At 44.6% G+C, this 23,471-nt stretch overlaps 1 protein-coding gene across 3 annotated transcripts in view; it reads right to left on the bottom strand.

Moving 5' to 3' along the window:
• Window positions 1–10,219: 10,219 nt before the first annotated feature.
• Window positions 10,220–23,471, bottom strand: part of LOC139530867 (kinesin-like protein KIF26A) — a 103,424-nt gene continuing 90,172 nt past the window's right edge. For all 3 annotated transcript variants that reach the window (XM_071327624.1, XM_071327626.1, XM_071327627.1), the window contains 7 exons: window positions 22,259–22,418; window positions 20,071–20,233; window positions 16,046–19,328; window positions 14,866–15,059; window positions 13,850–13,870; window positions 13,354–13,504; window positions 10,220–13,164 (listed from right to left, as the gene is read on the bottom strand). In XM_071327624.1, coding sequence (XP_071183725.1) covers window positions 12,980–13,164; window positions 13,354–13,504; window positions 13,850–13,870; window positions 14,866–15,059; window positions 16,046–19,328; window positions 20,071–20,233; window positions 22,259–22,418 — 4,157 coding nt within the window. In that variant the 3' untranslated portion in view covers window positions 10,220–12,979. The remainder of the gene's footprint in view (window positions 13,165–13,353; window positions 13,505–13,849; window positions 13,871–14,865; window positions 15,060–16,045; window positions 19,329–20,070; window positions 20,234–22,258; window positions 22,419–23,471) is intronic.

Here is a 23,471-nt window from a genome sequence, read left to right as displayed (position 1 = left end):
CAAACTAGACACACAACATAGAATTCCCACCCAGCTCACGTCCTGACGCACAACCCAACCAAGCCGCACTGCTTCTTAACACAGCGCGCCTCCAACCCAGAAGCCAGCCGCACTAATGTGTCGGAGGAAACACCGTGTACCTGGCCCCCTTGGTTAGCGCGCACTGCGCCCGGCCCGCCACAGGAGTCGCTGGAGCGCGATGAGACAAGGATATCCCTACCGGCCAAACCCTCCCTAACCCGGACGACGCTATGCCAATTGTGCGTCGCCCCACGGACCTCCCGGTCGCGGCCGGCTGCGACAGAGCCTGGGTGCGAACCCAGAGACTCTGGTGGCACAGCTAGCACTGCGATGCAGTGCCCTAGACCACTGCGCCACCCGGGAGGCCCCGACATACATACATTTAATGACATTGTTGCACAGAACATTTTTATGTATTTGCAAATACATTTAGAAAGAATTAGAAATGTAAATACACCGACTCAAATACACTCCCATGTGTTTAACCCAGGTATTTGAAATAAGTATTTAAAAGTCCTTTTAAACACAAATTTGGTTAACAATCTGTTTTTTTACAGATAACCATTCAAATTAAAGTATTGTGTATTTGATAATACTCAAATATGCTGAAGAGGTATTTTTAATACACATGTATTTGAACCCACATCTGGTTCCAACACTCCATCTTGTACCAATATCAGTTCCTTTCATGTCATGGTTCCAATAGTTCATATTTTTTTCTAAGAAATTGTCAGCCAGACAGGAAATATAAAACCTTACAGAGAGCCTACTTATCATGTTAGTATCATTTTCTGACTCAAATAGGATTCCCTCAACATTGTTTTGATGTCCAAAAGAGAGTGCAGATCTACCTTTTGTGATAAACAAAAACAAGCAACTTAAAAGTTGTATTCCCTATTACCAGGTAATGTACTGTTTCTATACATTTAGTTTCCATAAGGGGCCCATTTATCTGTGAATTCTGCAATGCTTTCCAAAGATTGTTTCATAGGTGTGTGTTTTTAGAGAGTGATATTGATTCTTGTAAAATCCATTTTATTTTCATCCATATTGCTAGTGTTCTTAACATATAAAGCTGTTAATGTTTTTAGCTTTATTCTTTGAAAATTGACATGTGAAAAGATTCTGGGATGAGAATGCCAATCTTCAATATGTTCCCATTGTTCCTCTTTTGTGCATTGAACAATATGTTACAAGTAAAAGCCAAATCAGATTCTTCAACTTCTAGATTTGACAAAATAATGCCTACTTCTTCAATTCATGTCTCTACCATTTTTAGTGTTGAGATGAACACACATGACATAACCAAAATGGTTCTCAAAATAACAGAATGTGACTGTGGAGCATGAGCTAAAATTATAGAATGGAGGCAATAAGGGAAAATATTGTCAGGTTACTATTTGAAGTTCCATTACTGCCAAAAATAGGCAGGATGCACAGCTGTCAATATGATCTCCAGGAGTTAATCCACAGTATTTTCCCCACACTGTTTACCAGATCTGATCTATAGATAAACATGAGGACAGAGCCAGATAAGGAGATGTGTAACAGGATTATCTGTAACTAATGTAGGGACACTCAAAATGCATAATATGAACAAATCCATCTGACTTTGAGATCAGTTCAGAACATTACATCCATGTTCTATATGTGGCCCTATGCTCCACCTCAATAACCAGAGTTAGTTCAGAAGGTGGCTTGTGGCCTGCTGACAAGAAAGTCACCAATAGAGAACAACAAAGTAGGCCTCCCTTGAAGCCAGCCACTCGCCTGTGTCCTTGGGCCCCTTTCCGGCTCACTGGAGTGGGAAGAACAAGGGAGCCACCCTGTAGCCCTGGTTCTGCTGTCCACCAGATGGTGGCTGCTGGGAGCCAGCTAAGGGCCTGCCTGGTGGTGGTCAATGAAACTTTATTGGGGAGGGGGCCGTCCTATATGAATAAATGTCTTCAGACAGACTAATTAAAAAGGGTCTCTTCATTACTGCAGCCCATCTGTTAAGGGAAGGACATGATGGAATTACTCACTGACTAGTCAGATCCACAACAGAACGTCCTGAAGCCGCCCCAACGCTGCACCTCTTGTCCAATAACATTATTTAGGTATGTATATGGGACTAATGAGATTTATTTATGGCCACCGGGTCTTAGGTGGGCCATCTACAGATCTTTAACTGGGCTGGCAACTTCTACACACCAAAGCTCTGGCAGGAGGACAGTCATTAGCCTGATTTCATCTGATTTTAGAGAGCAACCTATCTGTTGGATGTAATGCAACTTAATACAGCCAATTAGAATAGGTTAATCACAAAAGCCCTTGCGTATGCACTACAAATAGAAGATGACATTGACATCAGTATTCTAAACGTATGTCACATTACTCTTTATACAAAGTATCTTCATGGAAATCTTCAGTTTATCTACATTAATTAATCTACCCAGGGATACAAAGACCACCAAACAAAAAGGGCACTGTGATAGAGACAGGTTCCCCGCCCTCATCAACATTTTCATAAGGTCAAGAATTCTGTGGTAGTCTAAAAATGTTTGTCAGTGCATAATTTGAGCGTTAGATCCCCATCGGGCCCAGTCTCTCCCACCTGCTGTAAAATACAAAGATAGAGACGGATTAAAATCCTCAGAGGAGGATTAGATATGACACGGAGGGGCTAGCATGTGGCCAGCAGGTGACCACACTCATTTGCTTTAGTATCTTACTCATCTATTCATGCACTGCACTGCTAGATGCCATATCAACAAGGTCTAGTACAGGTCAGCAGAAATCCACAGAACAATGATCATTTTAGGGGTGTGAACGTTTAAACGAAATTGGGATCCTTAACATTAAGATAAATCTCTAACCGAAAAACAATGTGTGTGTCCCACATACACAAAATTAAAATCCCAGTGCAAAAAATGATTTTCCATGTTAAAGCCTAACTAGACGATGGGCTATAAAAGCCTGAGGAAAGTTGTGTAATTTAAATGTAGACTCAGCGATATGAAGTAGATGCAGAAAGTAAACAGCATAGTGGGTCAATTTCCACAACAACTAGCGTTAAAGTGCAAGGCTCACATGCTAACCACACCGCTCGAGTTGTAAAATAAATTGACACATACGTTATTCAATCATTTCATCCAAACTGCCTGCGCGCGTCAATGACCGTCTGCATAGCCAGGCGCTTTTTTTAAGCATGCAAGTCCCGCTTCTCCTATCTCCTCATTGGTTTTTAGGAGCATAGGCCCACGTGGGTGATTGAAATTTGAACAGTGGTCCACACTCCAGTCGGTGGTGGTAATGCACCTTAAAGTTGGTTGCCAATAGCCATATAAAGTCCAAAGAAGAAGAGTGAAGGTGGAGAGATTACTAGAAACTAACTCACTTTTGTACATTGCGCTGTTTCGTACAATTGACCTTATTTTAGTGCCTAAAAAAACGTAATATTTCCAGGTCAACTGTAATATGAATACCATTGTAAAGCACAATTTCTCCCCTCTCCAACAAAATCATTGACGAGACCGTCATGCTGCCCGTCTCTGCATGATTGAAAAAGGCAACAAACTCCATCGGGTCTTTTAAAAAAATGTCGGATGGGGAAGTGAAACATACTGCGTTAAAGTGTAGGGAAACTTTTTTTTTTTTTTTTTTTTCACCCGATATGTCCAACTTATCACATCTAAAATGTAAATAAAACACTATAAAGAGTTTATATAATTTACCTATTTGAAGGTTTGTGTCGAATTTGAGTCAGGTTTTTAGGGCGGCGCTAAAGTTATCTTCAGAAGTAAACTGCGGCTGTCACGGCTTTTGAGAGTCATGGTGGCTTGCAGTGATGATGCAAAAAAGGAATGCATTCAGTTGTACAATTGACTTGGTATCCCCCTTACCCTGTCCCTTTCTTGTTTTTAAACTGGTGGACAGAGGCTGTACAGCACAAAATGAGTTGCAAATGCGTGCCGTACGTTACGTAGTGACACATCACGATGTAACGTACCGCGTCAGAGGGGTTCGTTTTTCATATTTTCTCAAATACTATTAGTCCATTACCATGTCAATGAAACATGCGCGTGCCCGGTCTACTCAGCATGTCAACTTCTTCGCTGTTTTGGTGCGCTAGCTACCATGCTGTGAACAGCGTGAAACGAACCTGTGCACATGCGTAAATATTGTGTGTGAGAGCTAAGTGTTGCATCTCGCTCATCTCAATATCCTAGCCTATTCATTGATGATAGGTTAAAAAAAATGCAAGCCAAGAAATTGCGAGTTACAGCATTCCATTGCAAGATACAGCTTTTGATTACCGATAGATGGGCCTAGTGCACAGTTCTGACTACTTGCCTGATGGCCGAACTGCCTATACTGTGCCCCTCCCCTCTCTCTCCATTCCTCAATAGTTTGCTATGAAAGATGCAAGTGTTTGTGTTCTCGGAAGTATGGCAACTAATCAGTCTCCTCCGTACCAAAATACTGAATCTTATTCCTAGTGGAATCGACTCGACACAGAAATGGAAGTCGACTCCCCACAACGTCATCGTACTTAACAGTTGGAAAGGCAAGCGACAGCAGATGGTGATAAACAGGATTTTTCTCCCCAATTGGAAGTTACAGTCCTGTCCCATCGCTGCAAAATCCCCTACGGACTCGGGAGAGGTGAAGGTCGAGAGCCATGCGTCCTCCGAAACGCGACCCTGCCAAGCCGCACTGCTCGCTTAACCTGGAAGCCAGCCGCACTAATGTGTCAGAGGAAACACCGTCCAGCTGGCGACCGAAGTTAGCTTGCAGGCGCTCGGCCCGCCACAAGGAGTCGATAGAGCGCGATGGGACAAGGAAATCCCAGGAGAGAAAAAATCCCAGCCGGCCAAACCCTCCCCAAACCCGGACGACGCTGGGCCAATTGTGCGCCTGTAGTGACCCGGGTCTATAGACCGCTGCACCACTCAGGAGGCCAGGGCCCTGGCATTTCTAACACACCAGCCCATTTTTTCCCCTTGAGGCCCCCACACCGGCCCATTTTTTTCCTTGATGGCCCCATTTTTTGCCAGATAATGAGAATTTTGCATAAAATACCCAAGTTAGACAGTCCCACTGGGTTAAAGATGGATCAGCCCATTTGGCATTTGAACCTTTATTGATCAAAGAAGAACCCAAACTCCACTCTGTAGCTAGTAGAAGTTATTTCCCTACTTCAAATACTTGTCAACAGGACAGATTATAAATGTAGTCTGCAAGCATACTAATGAGTTTTGTATATTGTAAACCGAGTTGTCTGTTGCCACTGCCAGCCTCCTGTCAGAAATGATCAGAACTGGGCTGTGTGTATCTCCATTACCTCAGCTCTGGGCTCCTGGAGGTGGACAGACACAGTAGCTTGCCAATGCTCCCAGATCAAAACACACCAGGCCAACCCATCCACTGACCTATGTCCAGACCAACCCCTCAGCCCTGTGTCTGGCAAAACACAAGCTGTTGGAGAAGGGCGGTCTTCATGAGGCCTGAAGATGTTTCACTTTGAGGCTAGTGCCAAGATGGCAATCATATTCCCATTGTCACAGAGGCCTAGCTCATGCCCTTACCCTCATCTCACCATGCTCTGCTTCTAGCAAGATTCCATAAACAAGATTAAGTCTTTAGTTACAGATCACTCCAGCTGTCTCCAAAAAGGCAATTCATTCCCTTTCACATAATGAATTGGTCTGGCTTTGATTTGATTTTATCTGAACTCAATATCAGAGTGTTAGACCTTTATGTCTATACACCCAGAACTTAGAGCCCTTAAATGGTAAATCCAATGGGACCCTAGATCTTAATGCCCTATTTAAGAGCGGAGGTGGACTCGCTAATGTCATCTGTTTTGGGGAGAATTAGTCAATAGTTACGAGCCCCCTAAAGCAGGGACGGAGATGTGTTAGCCTTACATGATCAAGCCTCTGATCATTTAAGGACATTTCCCCAAACTAGCTTGCTTTAATTACTGGGAAAGTGGCAGCGTTTGGTCAGGTTTATGGCAGGCTTGGGTTTAGACGGTGCAATCTGTGTGATTGCAGTTGCAGCTGTAAATCCAAACATGAGCTGTCACTAACACTAACAATGCCCAGGGTAGCTCCAGCCTCCAGGTACCCCAACAGCGCATGGGGACTACATTCTATTGTTTTCCATCTACATGGACAATGGGTAGGGCAAACAACTGGTCAATTTACCACTATATCAGATTGACAGTCTGTGCTGTTGTTGTAAACAACTCATTGGGGTATTACCATCTCATTTATGAAATGGTTACATTCAGTCACTCCTGGGAATATGGGCCATCAGCTGGGTAATGTTCTTCTCAATTAACTAGGAAATACAGACATCACATCAGTCTGTTTCACTCATGAATCAAAGCTGCACTCATATGGGTAGGGAGGGGGAGAAGGAGCAAAATAGTGGGACAGTATTAGGATACAACTTTGGTTCAGTGTGAGGGGGAAAAAATTAAATTTATTTTCAGATGACAGTGCGTGCTAACACAGAAAAGAGAAAATCTAAACTATGATGAAACTTGTTTGAAGCGAGGGACTCCTTGACTTCTCCATTGACAAATTTTTATTCTGATAACAAATCTGACTCCCTGCTCGTATAAGGAGATCCCTAAAGGGCAAACAGAGCAGGGGAAGACTGGGTCTAGTGGGCCAGGAGCACACAGACTCAGCAGCTATTAGTACTCAGCAGCAGGCCTGACCAACTGTCTGCATGTAGACACAAAGCACCTCGCTCAGAGACATGGGAAACCATCCGAGCTGTCAGGGGAATTAATGACTTATCATAAGAAACTCACTGTTCGCCAAACAACTACTGGCTTAAATCTGGTAAGAAAAAAAACTCATACACAGTTCTTACCCAATGTAAATGAAAGTGTGCTGTGTAAAATAAGTTCAAAACAATAGTTTATGGTAGAAATGTAAGAGAATGTGGATGATTTCTCTCATTTGGAAGTACACTACATGGCCAAAAGTATGTGCTCGTCGAACATCTCATTCTAAAATCATGGGCATTAATATGGAGTTGGTTCCCACTTTGCTGCTATAACAGCATCCACTCTTCTGGGAAGGCTTTCCACTAGATGTCATTGTATGTTGTAGCATTAAGATTTCCCTTCACTGGATCTAAGAGGCCTAGCCCGAACTATGGAAAACAGCTCCAGACCATTATTCCTCCACCAAACTTTACAGTTGCTTCCATAGGCAGTTTGGAACTCGGTAGAGAGTGTTGCAAACCAGGACAGATGATTTTTCAGGACTCTGCAGTCCTGTTCTGTGAGCTTGTGTGGCCTATCACTTCGCGGCTGAGCCCTTCCCACTTCACAATAACAGCACTTACAGTTGACCGGGGCAGTTCTAGCAGGGCAGAAATTTGACAAACTGACTTGTTGTAAAGGTTGCATCCTATGACGGTGCCATGTTGAAAGTCACTTAGCTTTTCAGTACGAGCCGTTCTACTGCCAATGTTTGTCTATGGAGATTGCATGGCTGTGTGCTCGATTATATACACCTGTCAGCAACAGGTGTGGCTGAAATAGCAAAATCCACTAATTTGAAGAGGTGTCTATATACTTTTAGTGTATCTAGCACTATGGTGCTTATCACCAGGAATCTAATATGCAAGAGATAGCGATATTCTCTTCACCACTAAGAGCTCTGAGTTGGCCCTTTCCTGAGTCAAAGAGCACCCAGACCAAGTGCGGCTAAAGGCTAAACCCAGCCCACCCGTGGATTGGATTTGAAACACGGCAACCAGCTGCTCCTGCCAGCCTGCCACGTCTCCCTTCTATGCTTTTAATCAAATTAAAAGAACAGGGAGGAGGCAAGACAGTATCGCTCAGCATGGCGGAAGGTCTACCTCTACATCTCCACTCATCTATATTACACACCTGGAATAACACAGAGTTGAGAACCATATTTGATAGCGGTGCCATTAATCTTGCTGCACATCTAATATCTCTTTGATGGCTGCATATTTAACTTTTATTTGTCATTGCACAAAAATGCTTATGTATGCACCTGGGAGATTAATCATCACAAGCAGTTATTTGGCAGCAATAATCAAATTAAATTAATACATCTGTGGAAACAGTTTGTTTTTAGAAAAGGGGGTGATGTGAATATTGGTTAGTTACCAGTTTTGTGCTCAAGACCACTAAAGCTAGACCGATTCAAGACCAGGAGGGCGGGTCGAGGGGTTGGAGACCAAGTCAAGACCAGAAGAATGCGAGTCCAAGGCAAGACCAGAAGAATGCGAGTCCAAGGCAAGACCAGAAAAATGCGAGTCCAAGTCAAGACCAGGAGGGAGGGTCGAGGGGTTGGAGACCAAGTCAAGACCTGGATTGTAGTGGTGTCAAATCACCAGCATAATATGACTTCAAAATGTCCAGTATTTCTGTGTTCATTTTTCAGAACAACATATGGATTCTTTAGACATTGACTGGTGAAAAAAATACATGTTGAGGGCAAATGGAAAGCCACTGTACATATGATCACCAACCCAAACAGGCCTATTATAATAGATAAAACAAAATATTGTAGTGACCCGCACAGACAGCTGTGTGTTATGTGTTAGGCTAGTAGGTGGTTGTGTTGTACTTACCAGTACCCAGTGTTCGCGGGGTCCGACATGTCAATCAACCTGCTATCTGCCAATCACGGGAATGCCTGGAATGTTCACAAGAGAAGGTCGCGATTAGCTTGTGGGTTATCTTTCATTTATTTGGCGTGGGCTACGGCCAAACAGTCGCCTGTGTAAAGTTGGTTTAATAAAAACATAAACCGTCAATTCGTAAACTCAATCCTCTGTCTGGACAATTGTTCCTTTATGATCTAGTCAGGTCATTACATTGGTGTCGGAAGTGATCGGACCTTGCATCCACGACGGTGCGTGTGCTTGGGCGGTGAGCGCGTTCCTGTAAGACGTAGAGTCGCGAGGACGCGCTCTTTGAAAGGAGGGAGTAGTGTAACGACCCTGGGTTTATAAGCGCGGAAATCGACTCTGCCGCACTAGCATGCTTTTGCAGTCGATAACGCGCCGGACCTCGGGCTAGAAGGTCGAGGGTTCGAGACCTGCTCCCTGCTGTTTCATTAAAATATATTACATGAGCGTGCAAATGTAAAAATATCCCCCACTATTCCCTACCAGCGAATCAAGGAAATTCTGACGAGCGCGACAAAGTTTGAAGATGTTTTTCAACGAAAGTAAAGGACAGTAATGCTACGAGTAAAGTAGGATGCCTAGGCTTCAATAGTCGTCAAATATTAATGTGTCATGAAAAGAGTTGATATTTGACCTGGCAAAGTGGTTTTATGGCCTGACTGAATGGAAGCTGATAATAATAACCTTTTCCACTCCGCTGGTCTCCGTAAGAAATTACGAACCGGTCTCGAGTCCAGACTTACAAACAACACGGTTGGTTACTGAGGAGAGAACTTGAGGGTACTGTCCACTTACCAAACAGTGACTGTGTGGAATTGAGGTAGGCTCCCAATCAAATCAAGCATCTGAGTGTGAACTGTTGAGCAGGTGAGGCCAACAGGTCACCCAACTGTCTGTGTGTGGTGGTGGACGACTTGAAAGGGTGAATAGAGATATAAATTGGTTTACATTCTTCAGTACCACTAGCCTACTCACCCCTCCCTTTTTCGTCTGGCCACCAATCTGTCTGATAAATCCCTACACGAGCAGAGAGTTGGCTCATAGGCCTATCGTGGTAAATGTAGGCTTGGCTATTATCCGCAAATTAAACGCGAATTACTTGGTCAAAGAGAGCATTGTCTTTGTAGTAACATATACGAACTAATGTATTCATTATTGTTGGCAATTCTGCTCACCTGGTGTTGCATTTGCAAATGGTCAGTTCCTCGTGCGCATGCCCAATTCCCGCTTCGCGCTGGCAGAAAACATTGAAAGTCTAAAATATGTTTGACAAAAGCCAACCAGATATTCCCTACCCTTTTTTATTTCGCTAGTACTTAACAATTTCGATACATTTGCGTTCCAATTGAGGTTGAAAAAACTTAAATAACTGTTAAGCCTTCATTACCTTCTCAACCTAACATGACTTTCAATCTAGTTTGACGACCAATTATTGTGGCTTTGAATTATGTAGGCCAAACCATTGGGCCTAACAGAATGGTTTGTTTCAAGACAACCAATGAAGAAAAATGTATTCACAATGTCAGCAATAAGAAGAAACCTAATTTATTCACAGATAAAACTCAACAGGAGCTGCCATATCATACATTTATACACAAGGTCAGAAAATCCTATACAAAACCAAGGACATTAGAAAATATGGGTTTTTATATGAAATATGACATACGTAAACTTTCTTGAAATGTTTCGGTTTGGTAATAGTAATTTAATTCATTCAACAAATCCCACATTAGGGAGAGCAGAGGCTATATTGTAAAAATCAAAATGGTAAAAATGGAATAGAAATCATTCTTAGAAATCAATAGAAATCTCATGCAGCATCTTCAGAAAGGGCCTGAGAGTATCTTTGAAAGAAAACAAATTAATATTTTAGTTATAAATCAAACACATCAAAATACAACAAAAGCTAGTTTCTTAGTAGATCTTAGTAACTAAAACCAGTCAATCATCTTTGTCCTCACCGTTTTAAGAGAAGTAATTCAGACACACACATTCTGGCCACTACATACAATTGGTTGATTGATTATATTTGCCATACAACATCAACATCTGAAGTTGCTTCACTGCATGTATAAACTGTGGTTTCTCATGGCCTTTAGTTAGGACACTACTCTTGGAGCCTATCCTAGTCTTTGATTGAGACATCAGGTTAAATTAGCAAAAAGAAATAGATTGTTAGAGAGAAGTGTTATATATATGTAGCTTTGAAGCAGATCTAAGGGAGGGTTCTGAGTCATTGCAAACTGTCAGTGCTGTTGATCTACACTACATGACCAAAAGTATGTGGGCAGCTGCTTGTCGAATATCTTATTATAAAATCATGACCATTAAAATGGTGTTGGTCCCCAAAAACAGCCCTAGACCATTATTCCTCCTCTACCAAACTTTACAGTTGGCACTATGCATTGGAGAAGGTGGCGTTCTCCTGGCATCCGCCAAACCCAAATCCATCAGTCGGACTGCCAGATTGTGATGCGTGATTCATCACGCCAGAGAAGTGTTTCCACTGCTCCAGAGTCCAATGGCAGCGAGTTTTACACCACTCCAGCTGACGCTTGGCATTGCCAATGGTGATCTTTGGCTTGTGTGCGGCTGCTTGGCCATGGAAACCCGCTTCATGAAGCTCCCGACGAACAGTTCTTGTGCTGACATTGCTTCCAGAGGTAGTTTGGAACTCGATAGTGAGTGTTGCAACCGAGGACAGACGATTTTTACGCGCTTCAGCACTCGGCAGTCCCGTTCTGTGAGCTTGTGTGGCCTACCACTTCGCGGCTGGGCTGTTGTTGCTTCTAGACGTTTCCACTTCACAATAACAGCACTTACAGTTAACCGGGACAGCTCTAGCAGGGCAGAAATTTGACTAACTGACTTGTTTAAAAGGTAGCATCCTATGACGGTGCCACGTTGAAAGTCACTGAGCTCTTCAGTAAGGCCATTCTACTGCCAATGTTTGTCTATGGACATTGCATGACTGTGTGCTCGATTTTATACACCACAGGTGTAGCTGAAATAGCCGAATCCACTAATTTGAAGGAGTGTCCACATACTTTTGTATATATAGTGTATGAGGTTCTTATAGTGGGAGTGAGAATGTTGGAATGCATAGAACCAAGGCTTGGCACCAGTAAAAAGAGTACAACACAAGAGCCGTAGAATTACCTTTGCTTTTGGCATCTCATCTACGCCCTTTTGTTCGTGTCAGTAGAACCCAGTCGAGGCTCATCTAGGGATAAAAATGTACGCACTGACAAGCACCACTATGCCTTGTCAGTGCGCACTGGACTCTGGACACCCCTAACATAGAGCACCAGAGAGAGCTTACTGTCACACCCATGAATCATGGCGTACACACAGCCTGTTGGGAGCAGGCCCTGTATGGTGTATGGTGTGTTCTGCCATTGCCAAATTTTCTATTAAATAAACAAGGGGAAAACAAAGCTCAGCTCCACATACTTTCTTCTCCCCTTTTATACACCTCCACCATCACCCATCTCAGCACCTCCACTGGGGCCCTTTTGGGATCAAGGCAACTGGAGGGAGGAAACATTTACTCAACCCTGCTAGCTTTCACAGCTCCGCTGGCAGTGGTTGAGTGATAACAGCAAACCAAGTCCTTGACAAGATAACACAGACCTGGTTTAAAAGGTAGAAAATCTACGAAACAAGAAAGATAACATAAGGCGCAAAGAGGCTGGATAAATGGGCAAAATGCTGACTGAGGTTGGTTTGAAACATGAGAAAAGGCAAAGTTTGGGAACGCAATAACATTAGCTTATTGCTCTTCCTTTCTCTTACATTTCTTTTTTACCTACAAATGATATTTTTACACACATCATAATCATATAAATACACTATACAATGCAATATAAAATTATTATTTCTTAAAAGGAATATGTTCAGGGTTTGCTTAGGTATGCTGGTTATGATACTAGCACCATACAAAAAATTATGACTCAAAATAAGTTGAGTGAAAAAGGCACTTCTGGTTGTCGTTGAATGACTCTTGGGTAAATGATGGCCTCTCTCTCATCATGCAGGAAACACAGACACCGTTGTTGTCTGTGCACACGTTTCTCTCCCATTCCAACAAGAACATGTCCAGAACAACGAGGCACTGTAGATAAGTCGGTTCAGATCTCCTCTGTCTTCATGCAAAGACCCTCGTCCTGTTTGTCTTTTAGTTTTTCTTGTCACTTCATTCCAGCAATATGAACTGGCTGCTACATTTCATAATCATTCCTTTCTCACTTTCTGGATTACCCATCTCTCATTTCGCACCTTCTCAGACTTCCACTTCTCGAAGTCCCTCTTGAGTGTCAGGCGGTGATGCCACACTGATGTCGAAGCACGTCACCATCATGACACGTGACTTGCATATGTTGACACAGAAATCCAGCTCCTCTGTGACCTGACTCAGGGCCTCCAGGTACTCCTGAGACTCCTTGTCCAAATCCTGGTCCACCTCAACTGGAAGAGAAGAGACAGGAGAGCAGAGGATTAAAGTCATGGTCACCCACAGTCAACTGAAAGACTGTCCACAGAATCAAGTTAACTATCAATAGGAAGATAACTTTCTATTTTGGTGGGGAATATGAAGAATAAAAAGGTGGAAATTCCCATATTCCCCTATCCTGGAATAGTCTAGCAGATACTCACACTCTCCTATCCACTTGCAAGGGTCCATCATCAGCCGGGTCTTGGTGTCCTCTAGCTCTTCCTTCAGGGTCTCGTGTTTGACCTTCAGCTCCCTGATCTGCTGATACCGCCGCTCCAGAACCTTAAGCTTACTGTTGAAGTACAGCAGCCCCTGAGAGAAAGAGAAAGAGAGAGAGAAGCGATAGGGTGGTGAGTGACAGGAACTGTTTGAAATTCAGAGTAAGCTTGAAGATGAAGATTCATGGCCGTCATTGGACTAGCATTTTTGTTGCTGCTAAAGAATTGCAGGATATACAGACACAGTTGTGTATATTAACATTTCTGGACATTTTCCAGGTATTGTAATATAAGAATACTGGTTTCCTGTCACAATGGGCTGAAACCTAATTTGAGATCTGTGCATGCAATTAATGCCTGTTCTTCCCTCACTCCAAACTATTCCCCAACTCCCATTACAGAATAATGAAGCCTCAGCCATCCAGCAGAATCAACGTACCTTCTCAACATCTTGGAATGGCTGTTAAAGAGGAGAAAAGGGAAGAAGAGTAAATACAAAAGGTCAAAAATATTATCTTACTCTAGACAGAGCTATGATCTAACAGAGTTCAAACAAACATGAAAACACAAACAGACATGAATATACAGAGTACTGAACCCTGTATATATACACACACAGAAAAATCCATGTGAACACAAATCGACATGTGAATATACACACATTGAAACAAGCCTTGGTGCACACATTACATGGTATTCCAAAACTGGTCTGGGAATGATGGTCTTCAACCAGTGATTGCTGGGAAAGACAAATGGAAGATAATCTTTTCCTAATTGAAACTAAATCAAACCACCACCAGCTGATTTAAAATCTTCTCTTAACAAATCCCTGTCTGGCTACCTCAAACTTGTGGGAGCAGTTAATGACCCATGGCAAGTAGCGCCAGCCATAAAGAGCCATCAGGCAGCCAGGGATGGGCCATGGTGATGGCTGATGGGCTGTGGAGGGGGGAACGCACATTCATCACAAATTCCTGGACTGCTCTTTCCACCACCACCCCTTCCCCCTCCGTCGACCAGCACCAGCCTCAGTCATATCTAAACCAATGAACTCCAGACAGTAATTGCGTCCTGATCTCTTCACATTCCTTCAAAAGTCCGGCTAGCGTAACACTGGGCTCTGACTGTGGTCACACAGACACTTAAAGACGCCGGGAATCACCATTGGGCAGACAAAGTCAAACGTCTAAGATGCATATTTTCATCTTGTTCTTTAATAAGAAACTGGGAAGGAGTGAGCCAAGACCTTCCCACGATGCCATGCCTGGCTTCAATGTAGCACATTCAGAATATTGCTGAGATCAATGTATCACATTCAGAATATTGCTGAGCCTGACATTGCTAAGCAGCATGTATGTAGTGATGAACATGAACCTAATGACAGGACTCTAAAATAAGTTCAGTTACAGTATGGAGAGCTTGTATTACAGACAGTAAGCGTGACCCTTCGCTCACCTCGGCTGAGTCCTCCTGACGCCTCCTTTGGAGCCGTTCCACATCATCGATCTCATACACCTTAATCTCAAAGGGCTCCTTTAGTGGTCCTGACATGGGCGGCAGATCCACCCACTGGCCAGCTGTGCCAGTCTTCTTCCCCAGGGATGAGGTGTCTGGCAGGGGGGCCGGGATGAGCCGCCGTCGCTGGAGCCCTGGCGAGACACAAACAGACAGGCACATCAATTACTGCTGGAAATATACAAATGGTCATATCTGCCAGGGCCGAGCTGTACGGCTTTATCAGTAAATATGTATGAGGCTGAGATGGAGATGTAAAGCGATAGCAGGCTTTACACAGACCTCCTGAGCGTGCTGTTGATTGCATATGTATAAGGCTTTCACTACTGTCTATATCATATTCCTACCACATTATATGAATTGAAAAGGTTGACTATATAAATCTACGAGAGCTGGAACATGGTCACGACTTTCCAGTGCTGTTCAACTTAGTTCAAAGTCATCTCATTACATACCTTAATTACATTTCCCATATAAGAGTAATGTATTCTGCTGAATCCGAAAGGTGAGAAAACCAATAAACTATAAGAATCACATTTTAAAAAGCTATCTTTACAAGATTGCCCGGGGAAGTTGGAGAAAGCGACAGGTTGTACTCGATGTTGTTTGGGGATTCTGTGCTATACTCTGTCATGCTGCTTCGATCTGGAGAACTGCAGAACTGTAGTTCTTAATTCAGATGGGAACACCACTCAGTCTGCTTTTCAGCATGACACATCTAGTTAAAGTCAAAAGCAGTGAACCTTCACCCTTAACAACCCTTAACTAGGGATTTTCTAAGCTGCTCTGTGCAAGAAAACTGCTTTTCCAAAGCAATTAGGGGGAATTTATAGACGTGCTTTGTGACTTCTAGACAAGAGGCTTTTACAGAGACAGTTGGACATATGTCCTCCATTAATGACCTTCTCCATTATTTAATAAGTGGACTGTTTGACATCACACAGAGGCTTGTAAAAAACATCAAAGACTGGACTTAAACAAGAAGGCTTGTAAAAGGACCTAAGTAATGCTTGGGATTTTATGGAACTTTCACATGTTTTTGATTCCCTAACAGTATGCGGTTGTACAGGATATTATCAGAGATAATACATAATGATGTATACAGATTCAGAGCTCTTACCATTGCGTTTCTTCGGGGACTTGGAGGTCTTGGGGCGGCCTGAGGAAGACATCCCACTCTCGCTCATGGATTCGTGTGCAGAGGATGCACTGCCTGTGGCCTCGCTGTCACGGATCATGCTCTCATAACCACTGCTGCCCCCGCTGTGGTAGAAGAGGGCTGTTCGGCCCATGGCTGGGGGCAACTCTCCACTCAGAACACTGCTGTTGTCACTGCCGTGTCCACTGCTGTAGCGCTGCGGCCTCCTGGGGGCTGTGATCTTACTGTAGGGGGAGGGCAGCATGGCCACAGGGGACTTGTCATCACTCAGGTTCACCCCACTGTCATTACCACTATCAGAGTCCCCTGAGCCCCTCATGTGTTTGCCTGATATGCTGCCTAATGCCAGCTCACTGACCCGGCTGTTGGCTGCCCGCATGGCCTGCCTGGTGCCCATGATAGTGCCCCGGCCAGGCTTGCTGTTGACGGCTGCGGTGGCCCGAGGGGCGGAGGTCTTACCAGTTGGGGGGAGGTTGGCATTTGGGTTCCTGGTGGCTGGAGCTGCCAGGGACTTGGTGGAGGAGCTCAGGCCTTTAGAGTTGCTCGCTGACAACAAACGGGCCTTACTTCCATTGACCGCTCCTACTACTCTGGGGTTAACACTACCTTTGACCTGCCCAGGTTTACCTAGAGCACCTGTGGCGCCACATGGGGAAGGTGGGGAGGTAGCAATGGCAGAGCTGCTTGAGATGGGTAAACCAAATCTGGGAATTGGCCTGCTGGATATGCTGCTGCCCAGGCTGGCCCCACTGTTCTCTCGGCTGAGGGTGGGTTTGGAGCCCACCATGGACATGCTGTCACATCTCTCCAGAGACATTTGACTGCCGTAATGCTTCTGTCCAGCATCCCCTCTGGCCTTCAGGCTGGACGTGGCTTTGGCCGAGGTGTAGTCACCCCTGAGGCTGGATGTTTTGAGGCTGTTGGAGTCTCCTCTGCAGCGGACCTCTAGCTCATCCTCTGACACTGTCCCCCTGGTGAGTAAGGGCCTCCCTGCTTCTCCATACGCAGACTTTAAGGCACTTTGGTGCAGCAGGGTCTTGTTCTTCTGATCCAGACTGGATTTGCGCACTGGGGGGGGAGGAGGTGAGTTACCACCAGGTTTGGGGAGCATGCTGGCTTTCTGCCCATTGGTCTTCCCATTTTTCCCTAGAGAGGAGAACTTGAGACTGTTGGTTGTAGCTGTGATGTCCTGGGTGGTGACCTTGGTCTCTGGGGAGGCATGGATGACAGGCACGATGCCTAGGGTGGTGGCCCCTCGTCTGAGCTGAGGCATCTTGCTGGGGGACCCTGCTTTCTTGCTGGGCGACTTCTCACAGCCGTCCACCACCCTCTGGGCTGAGGTAGAGCCCTGCACCTTGGGCTGGCGAGGTACGCTGTTGCTGTTGAAAACACCAGCTTTTCGGCAGGGAATGCCACTCACTGGGGTTCTGGGGAGCTTGCTGGTGGCAGTGGCGCTGGAGACTGGGAGCTGAGGTTCAGAGTGGTTGTCAATGCGCTGCCAGGGGTCCTCCTGCTTGACTTCCTGTCTCTGTGGTTCACGACTGCTGCTGTTGCTGTTACTATGGGTGATGGATGAGGTAGGTTTCATTTTCCTGGGCAGACTGGAGTGGACTATGTAAGGGCCCTGGGAGGGTTGTGAAGAGGAACCGAGAAAGTTCACTTTCGCTGTTTTGGATGGGAATCTGAGGGATCCTTTGGTTGACTCGGGAGACGGAGGGCACTTTGTCAGGGACAGTTTGCTAGACACTGCGCTGTCACTGTCCAGTTCAGAAAAGCTAAAGCCGCTGTCATTCAGGGAGTTCTTGGTGTCCCTTGGGGATGATTCACAGTGAAACATACCCAGGGAATCCAGATACAAGGTGCCTTCTGGGCCGATGTGCTTAGTCTGTGGGAGGAAGACGTCTGCCGAGTGGGCCCCTTCACTCTCCAGAGTACAGACGCTGACCTCACTGAGCCAGGAGCTGATGGACGAGCCCCTGCTGCCCACACACATAAATGCGTCATCCTGTAAGGGGGTGCGCACCTCAATGTTGACTGCACCCCCCACAGCTGACGTGTAGGCGTCAAACTCATCGTTGATGCTGCTGATGATGCTGACGGGCCGGGAGCCGGAGGCCAGGGCCTGCAGGGAGCAGTCGCTGTTGAAGCTAATGATGCTGGAGGGCCGACCGTTGTCTATGATGCTGCCGATGGACAGCTCCTCCACCACAGTGAACACCAGCTCATCCTCTCCGTTCAGCTCCACAGGCTGCTGCAGGGTCACCGTAGCCCGGAGGATGTCCCTGTCCAGGCACTTCTCTCTCAGGGTGGAGCGCAGCTGGCACACCTCTACTGGTTCCCTGGCCTGCGCTCTACCAAGAAAAGGTAGAGACTCCCCCCGTTTCCCAGTCTGATGGCTCATTCCCATGGGCGGCATTCTAGTGGTGGACCTCTCCTCTACCTCTCCGTTGCCTCTGCGTGAGTCTCTCTGCTGTGGGAGAGGGGGAGCAGGCTTGGGTAAGGGCTTCTTGTTGAAGTAGACCTTCTCCCGCACCACTGGCTCAGAGGCTGGCACCAAGGCCACATCCTGTTCGATTGAGCTAGCCCGGCTCTCTGACATCATCACCTTCTCACCATCAGCACTCGTTCTGCACACGCTCTCTGAAACCCCTCTGGAATGTTCCAGTTTAGACTTTGAGGGGCTTACCTGGGGGCTGCTGGATGGCGGAGTGGCTACAGATTTAGGAGGAAGTTTGGGTGAGATATTCTCCTGGGAGAAGGAGGCTTTAGTTACAGTCTTTAGGGAAGCTGAGCCAGGGCCTTCCTTTGCCTTGCTGTCTATCTGTGGGCTAGCCTGACTTCCCCTACCCTCTCCAACGAACGCTGTAGGCTCCTCGCTGCCGTCAATACATTCCAGGCGTTCCTGCAGCTCAGCAAACGTGTTGCACATGAAGAAGTGGTCTCTGTCCAGGGGGCCCTCTTTCCCAGAACGCTTCCTGTTCAGAGAGGGGATGATGGGAACGAAGGCAGGGGGGCCCTCGTTGTCACTCAGCTCCCTATCAGAGATGGTGGCGCCGCATGGACCCACGTAGATAACGGTGTCGCAGGATTGTTCGCTGCTGGAGGAGTAGTCTGGGTCGCTGAGCAGGGAGGGCAGGTCCGGGTCCAGGGCTACCGTCCGGGGGTGGAAGGGTCTGAGGTGGGCCGGCCGACGGATCCTCCCCTCCTCGCAGGAACTCTCCCCTCCAGAGGAGCTGGATGCATACTGCAAGACAGCCAGAAACACATACAGAAACTTACAAAACAGTGTATATGGGATATGTGTAAAATGCTTAGTACAAGACTGCTACATAATTAGACTGTCTGCACACTTCTTATATTCAAGATATAACATTATTACTTTAGACTTATTTAAATAGTCTTTATGTCATTTTTCCGCATGTCTCTCTTTCAATTTATATTTAATTCAATCGTGTAATAATAAATCCCTTTTAAAATGGCCAGTCAATACATTTAAAGATTAAAAGTGCACATCAATAGGCACACTGAAATTTATGTCAATAATATGAATTGGTGTGTGTGGCATGCATTATAATCACGCCAGAGACCAATGCAAAATAAATACATGCTGTCATTCCACCTAATTATCTGAAGTAATTATTTCCCTAATCCTTAGGCAGCCCTATTGATTACATGATTATGTGTTGAGAAGCCAAGAAAAACTAGCTCTGAATTATGGCACTAATAACCTTGCATTAACAGAGGCCCTGATTCATTTCATACCATGGTCCTGAAATGGTGAACAATGCAACTTCTGTTAATAACACCACTGTAATACACTCTTGAGATCACAAAAAATGTATATAACTGTGAGAATCTATGCCTTTCCCTCATCAAAACAGTAAGTGCTGTGTTCATCGAAATATGTTCAAATAGAGAATACCCATGCGGCTATACCAATGTTTACGGCCTATGATACTGAAAGCTCTTCGAGTCGAGACACAGACCTTGGACTTCTTCTTCCTCATGCGGTGGATGCGTGAGGCCAGCTGGATGGTGGTGAGGGAGTCAGCGTAGTTAGCAGAGGAGTCAGAGATGTGGGCGATCATGGTGGTTCTGCAGTTAATGTTCCCCAGCGACTCTCTCAGCAGCATCGTCAGTTTGCTGTCCCTAGAGATGGTACGTTCACACACACCATCGTTATCATTACTGCTCATGAAACTGCAGGATTTTTCAGTGCCTTATATCCCTGTCTGTGCGAATGACTAGCAAACAAACGTTAGTGTTGGTTTACATTCAACCAATGTCCTTAACATGTAATATTAGTCTGGGGTGCCAGAGACCCATTTCATATTCTTCGACTGTTATTTTCGGTTCTAACCTCTTAGTATACTTCCTTTACACTACAGGCTCTATTTTCGGCTGGCGGTAAGGAGGCACAATGTCAAATGCACGTTAGTTTGCAATTTTGTCATGTAAAAACTGGTGCACTGGCATTTTCCAGCCCTAACGCCAGGTTTGGTAATTTACCTGTCTAACATCAGCTCACTTCCACTGTGGTGGGATGGCTGGCAATATTTGAGGAATGTCCTTAAAAACACTTGCAAAAGGGACAATTTCATGCAGTGCTAAATGGGAAGTTGTAAGACTCTTAACGGTAACACATCTGATAATGGCATGGATTTTGAGAGCAGAAGCGCAGCCTATCCAGTAGTACCCATAGAAGAGAGATGTGCATTTTGTGAATCTCCTATTTAGAAACAAACTATTGGTTTCCCCCAAAAAACTATTGGTTTCTGCCCAATACCCGATACTATTTAGAAATATTGCTGTTGGTTTAAAAATCAGATTGATTGGTTATTAATCAAATTAAACAAAAAAACAAACTTTTTACAAATATTACCCGTCCATGGGTTTATGGTGATAACGTAGGCTACATGGCTGGAATGCAATGCAATTCCGTCTGCTATTTCTGGAGAAGTGCAAATATGATCTGTAAGATTTTTATAAAACATTACATTTACGAGCAGTACAATGGTGAATTGATATTCCCCCTTTCTCTTTACATTGGATCTTTATCCAGCTTCTGTGAAAAGTTTGAATGTGCGTAAAACCCTCCATGGTCTAAGTTACGTTGTTATATGCCCACAGGGAGCAACTATGGTGCTGTAACTGTATTTAGACAGCCTATTTAAAACAAGATATTGTTTAGTTTTGATTAGAATTTGATAACAATTAGGCTATACACTGTATTTTAGTCCTCATCAACAGCCTTGGGAATTTAATCTTGCTTATTTACTACGTTTGGCATGTCCATGTCCAGACTGCAATTTACAGTAGGCCTAGCCCCTATATCAGTGTGAATACTATAGCATATGTTTAACAATGTATTTCCATATTGAAGCAATGCAACTAGAACAAGGAGAACTGCAAACATGTTCAACATATTTAGCAAATGTGGGGCAGGCTACTTAATTAACAAACTAGGCTATAACGGACTAACATTCCAATTGGAGTTGATGACAATGCAATACATAAGACCGTAAATACACAACTTGAAGCCACCACATATTTAGCCATGAAGCATGTTCTGATTGGCAGTGAGGGGCCAAACCTTGACACACCCTTAACTGGTTTTCAGCAAAACCCACCGCCAGCAAATGTGCCTATAATTGTGGCGGTGAAAATAGCTAAAATATTTCTGACACACCCACGAACCTATAGTGCCACCGCCAGCACTTAGATTTACCATTGCATTAGGTTTGGTAAAATAGAGCTCTCAGTATGCATTGCATTACCTAAATTAAATGTTATCTGTCTATTGACCTCATTTCTGATTCCATAGTGTAGCAAAATCCAGGCTGTATCACAACCGGCCATGATTGGGAGTCCCATAAGCCGAGCATAATTGGCCCAGCGTCGTTCGAATTTGGCCGGTGTAGGCAGTCATTGTAAATAAGAATTTGTTCTTAACTGACTTGCCTAGTTAAATAAAGGTTAAATAAAATTAACTACATGGCTGGGAATGATACATATCTTTAAATCTATAGCAAGCTAGATAAACACAGCCTTGATAGTGAAGGTAAATGTACATGAATAAACTTGTCTCAAACATTTTGATTACATACTCGACTTCATACTTGACACTGGTTTTACATAATCAAGTTATAAAAAGTACAGTACTAGTTCCCCTACCTGTAAGGTACATGCTTGGCGCCATTGGCTAAAGCCATGATAACATTGCCCAGCGCGGTGAGAGACAGACACAGGCCTCCCCCTCCGTCTCTGCTCTTACTTAGCACCTTCTCACAGCTCCCCAGGTCTATAAGGTGCAGCCTGCTCCGCCCGCCCGACACTGTAGATGACACAGGAGGAAGAGCCAGGTGAGGTTATATCCCAGCACAGACACATTCAGACACTCCCTCTGAAGGAAGACAGGGTTCCCACGTGCTGCTGTTGCTGCGCCATTTAGGCAGGAGTGGCACAGCCCAAACCGGACCAGACATGGCAGTCTGATTTATTCACAAGTAAGCCTTTCGGTCTGAAGTGATTCAAATCTGGGCTGAGATTGTCTCAGTTTAACAGACAGGTAATAACGTTCCAGAAATAAAAGGATCTTGTTGTCACATGCATACAAAACCAAGGGGGACAGTCACTGTATTTGGTACATAAATTGTCATTTAGATGATGACTAGTTTGGGGGGCTGTGCTATAAAATAAAAAATTATACAGTAATTCAGTGTAGATGGAAAATGAGCAGAATTTCTCCAAATGTTATTCAGCAGCGAGGCAGCACATTGTAATGTAATGTAGGTCACTGATATGTTATTTCACGTGATTGGGAGAAAATTACAGAGTTTCAGACTAGGCGGCGAACCATTAAACTCTCGTCAGCCATACTTAGAAATGGAGTGCTTGAAATAAAGGTAAAATTACATTTTAAAAATCCGCGCGCACTCTCTCCCTCCGCTTAGCACAACACATGGATGCAAGCAAGTCACTTTTTTTATAGAGGCTAGTGCGCACCCATCCATAAACATTACAAATGAGAAGCTTGAGGTTTTTTATCCATTCAGATTTATTCAGACTTTATCCACCATCTAGCCCAGTGTGGTGCAGTCTCCTATGGCTATGATGGTTACCTCTGGGAACACAGACACTTGAAGTACTATCATCAGCACCAGAACTGATGAGGGAAATTACATCTGCTACTTAACACTATCATTAAGGCATAATAAAGTCATCATCATTAAACTACTGTAGGTCATTATTTTTACTCGATAAAGTCCATAATCAGCTAGTGAAATATTTTTTCTGTTCATGTGCAGCAATATGGTTCAGTGCATTTATCTCTTGCGGAAGAATCGAAAAGGTCAGAGCACTTGTTGAATCGAGTGAAATTATTAAT

Source organism: Salvelinus alpinus, chromosome 9 (assembly GCF_045679555.1).
Source record: "Salvelinus alpinus chromosome 9, SLU_Salpinus.1, whole genome shotgun sequence".
Classification (NCBI taxonomy): Eukaryota; Metazoa; Chordata; class Actinopteri; order Salmoniformes; family Salmonidae; genus Salvelinus; species Salvelinus alpinus.
Note: the sequence above shows the minus strand (reverse complement) of the source record. Positions and strands in the feature narration are given on the sequence as shown.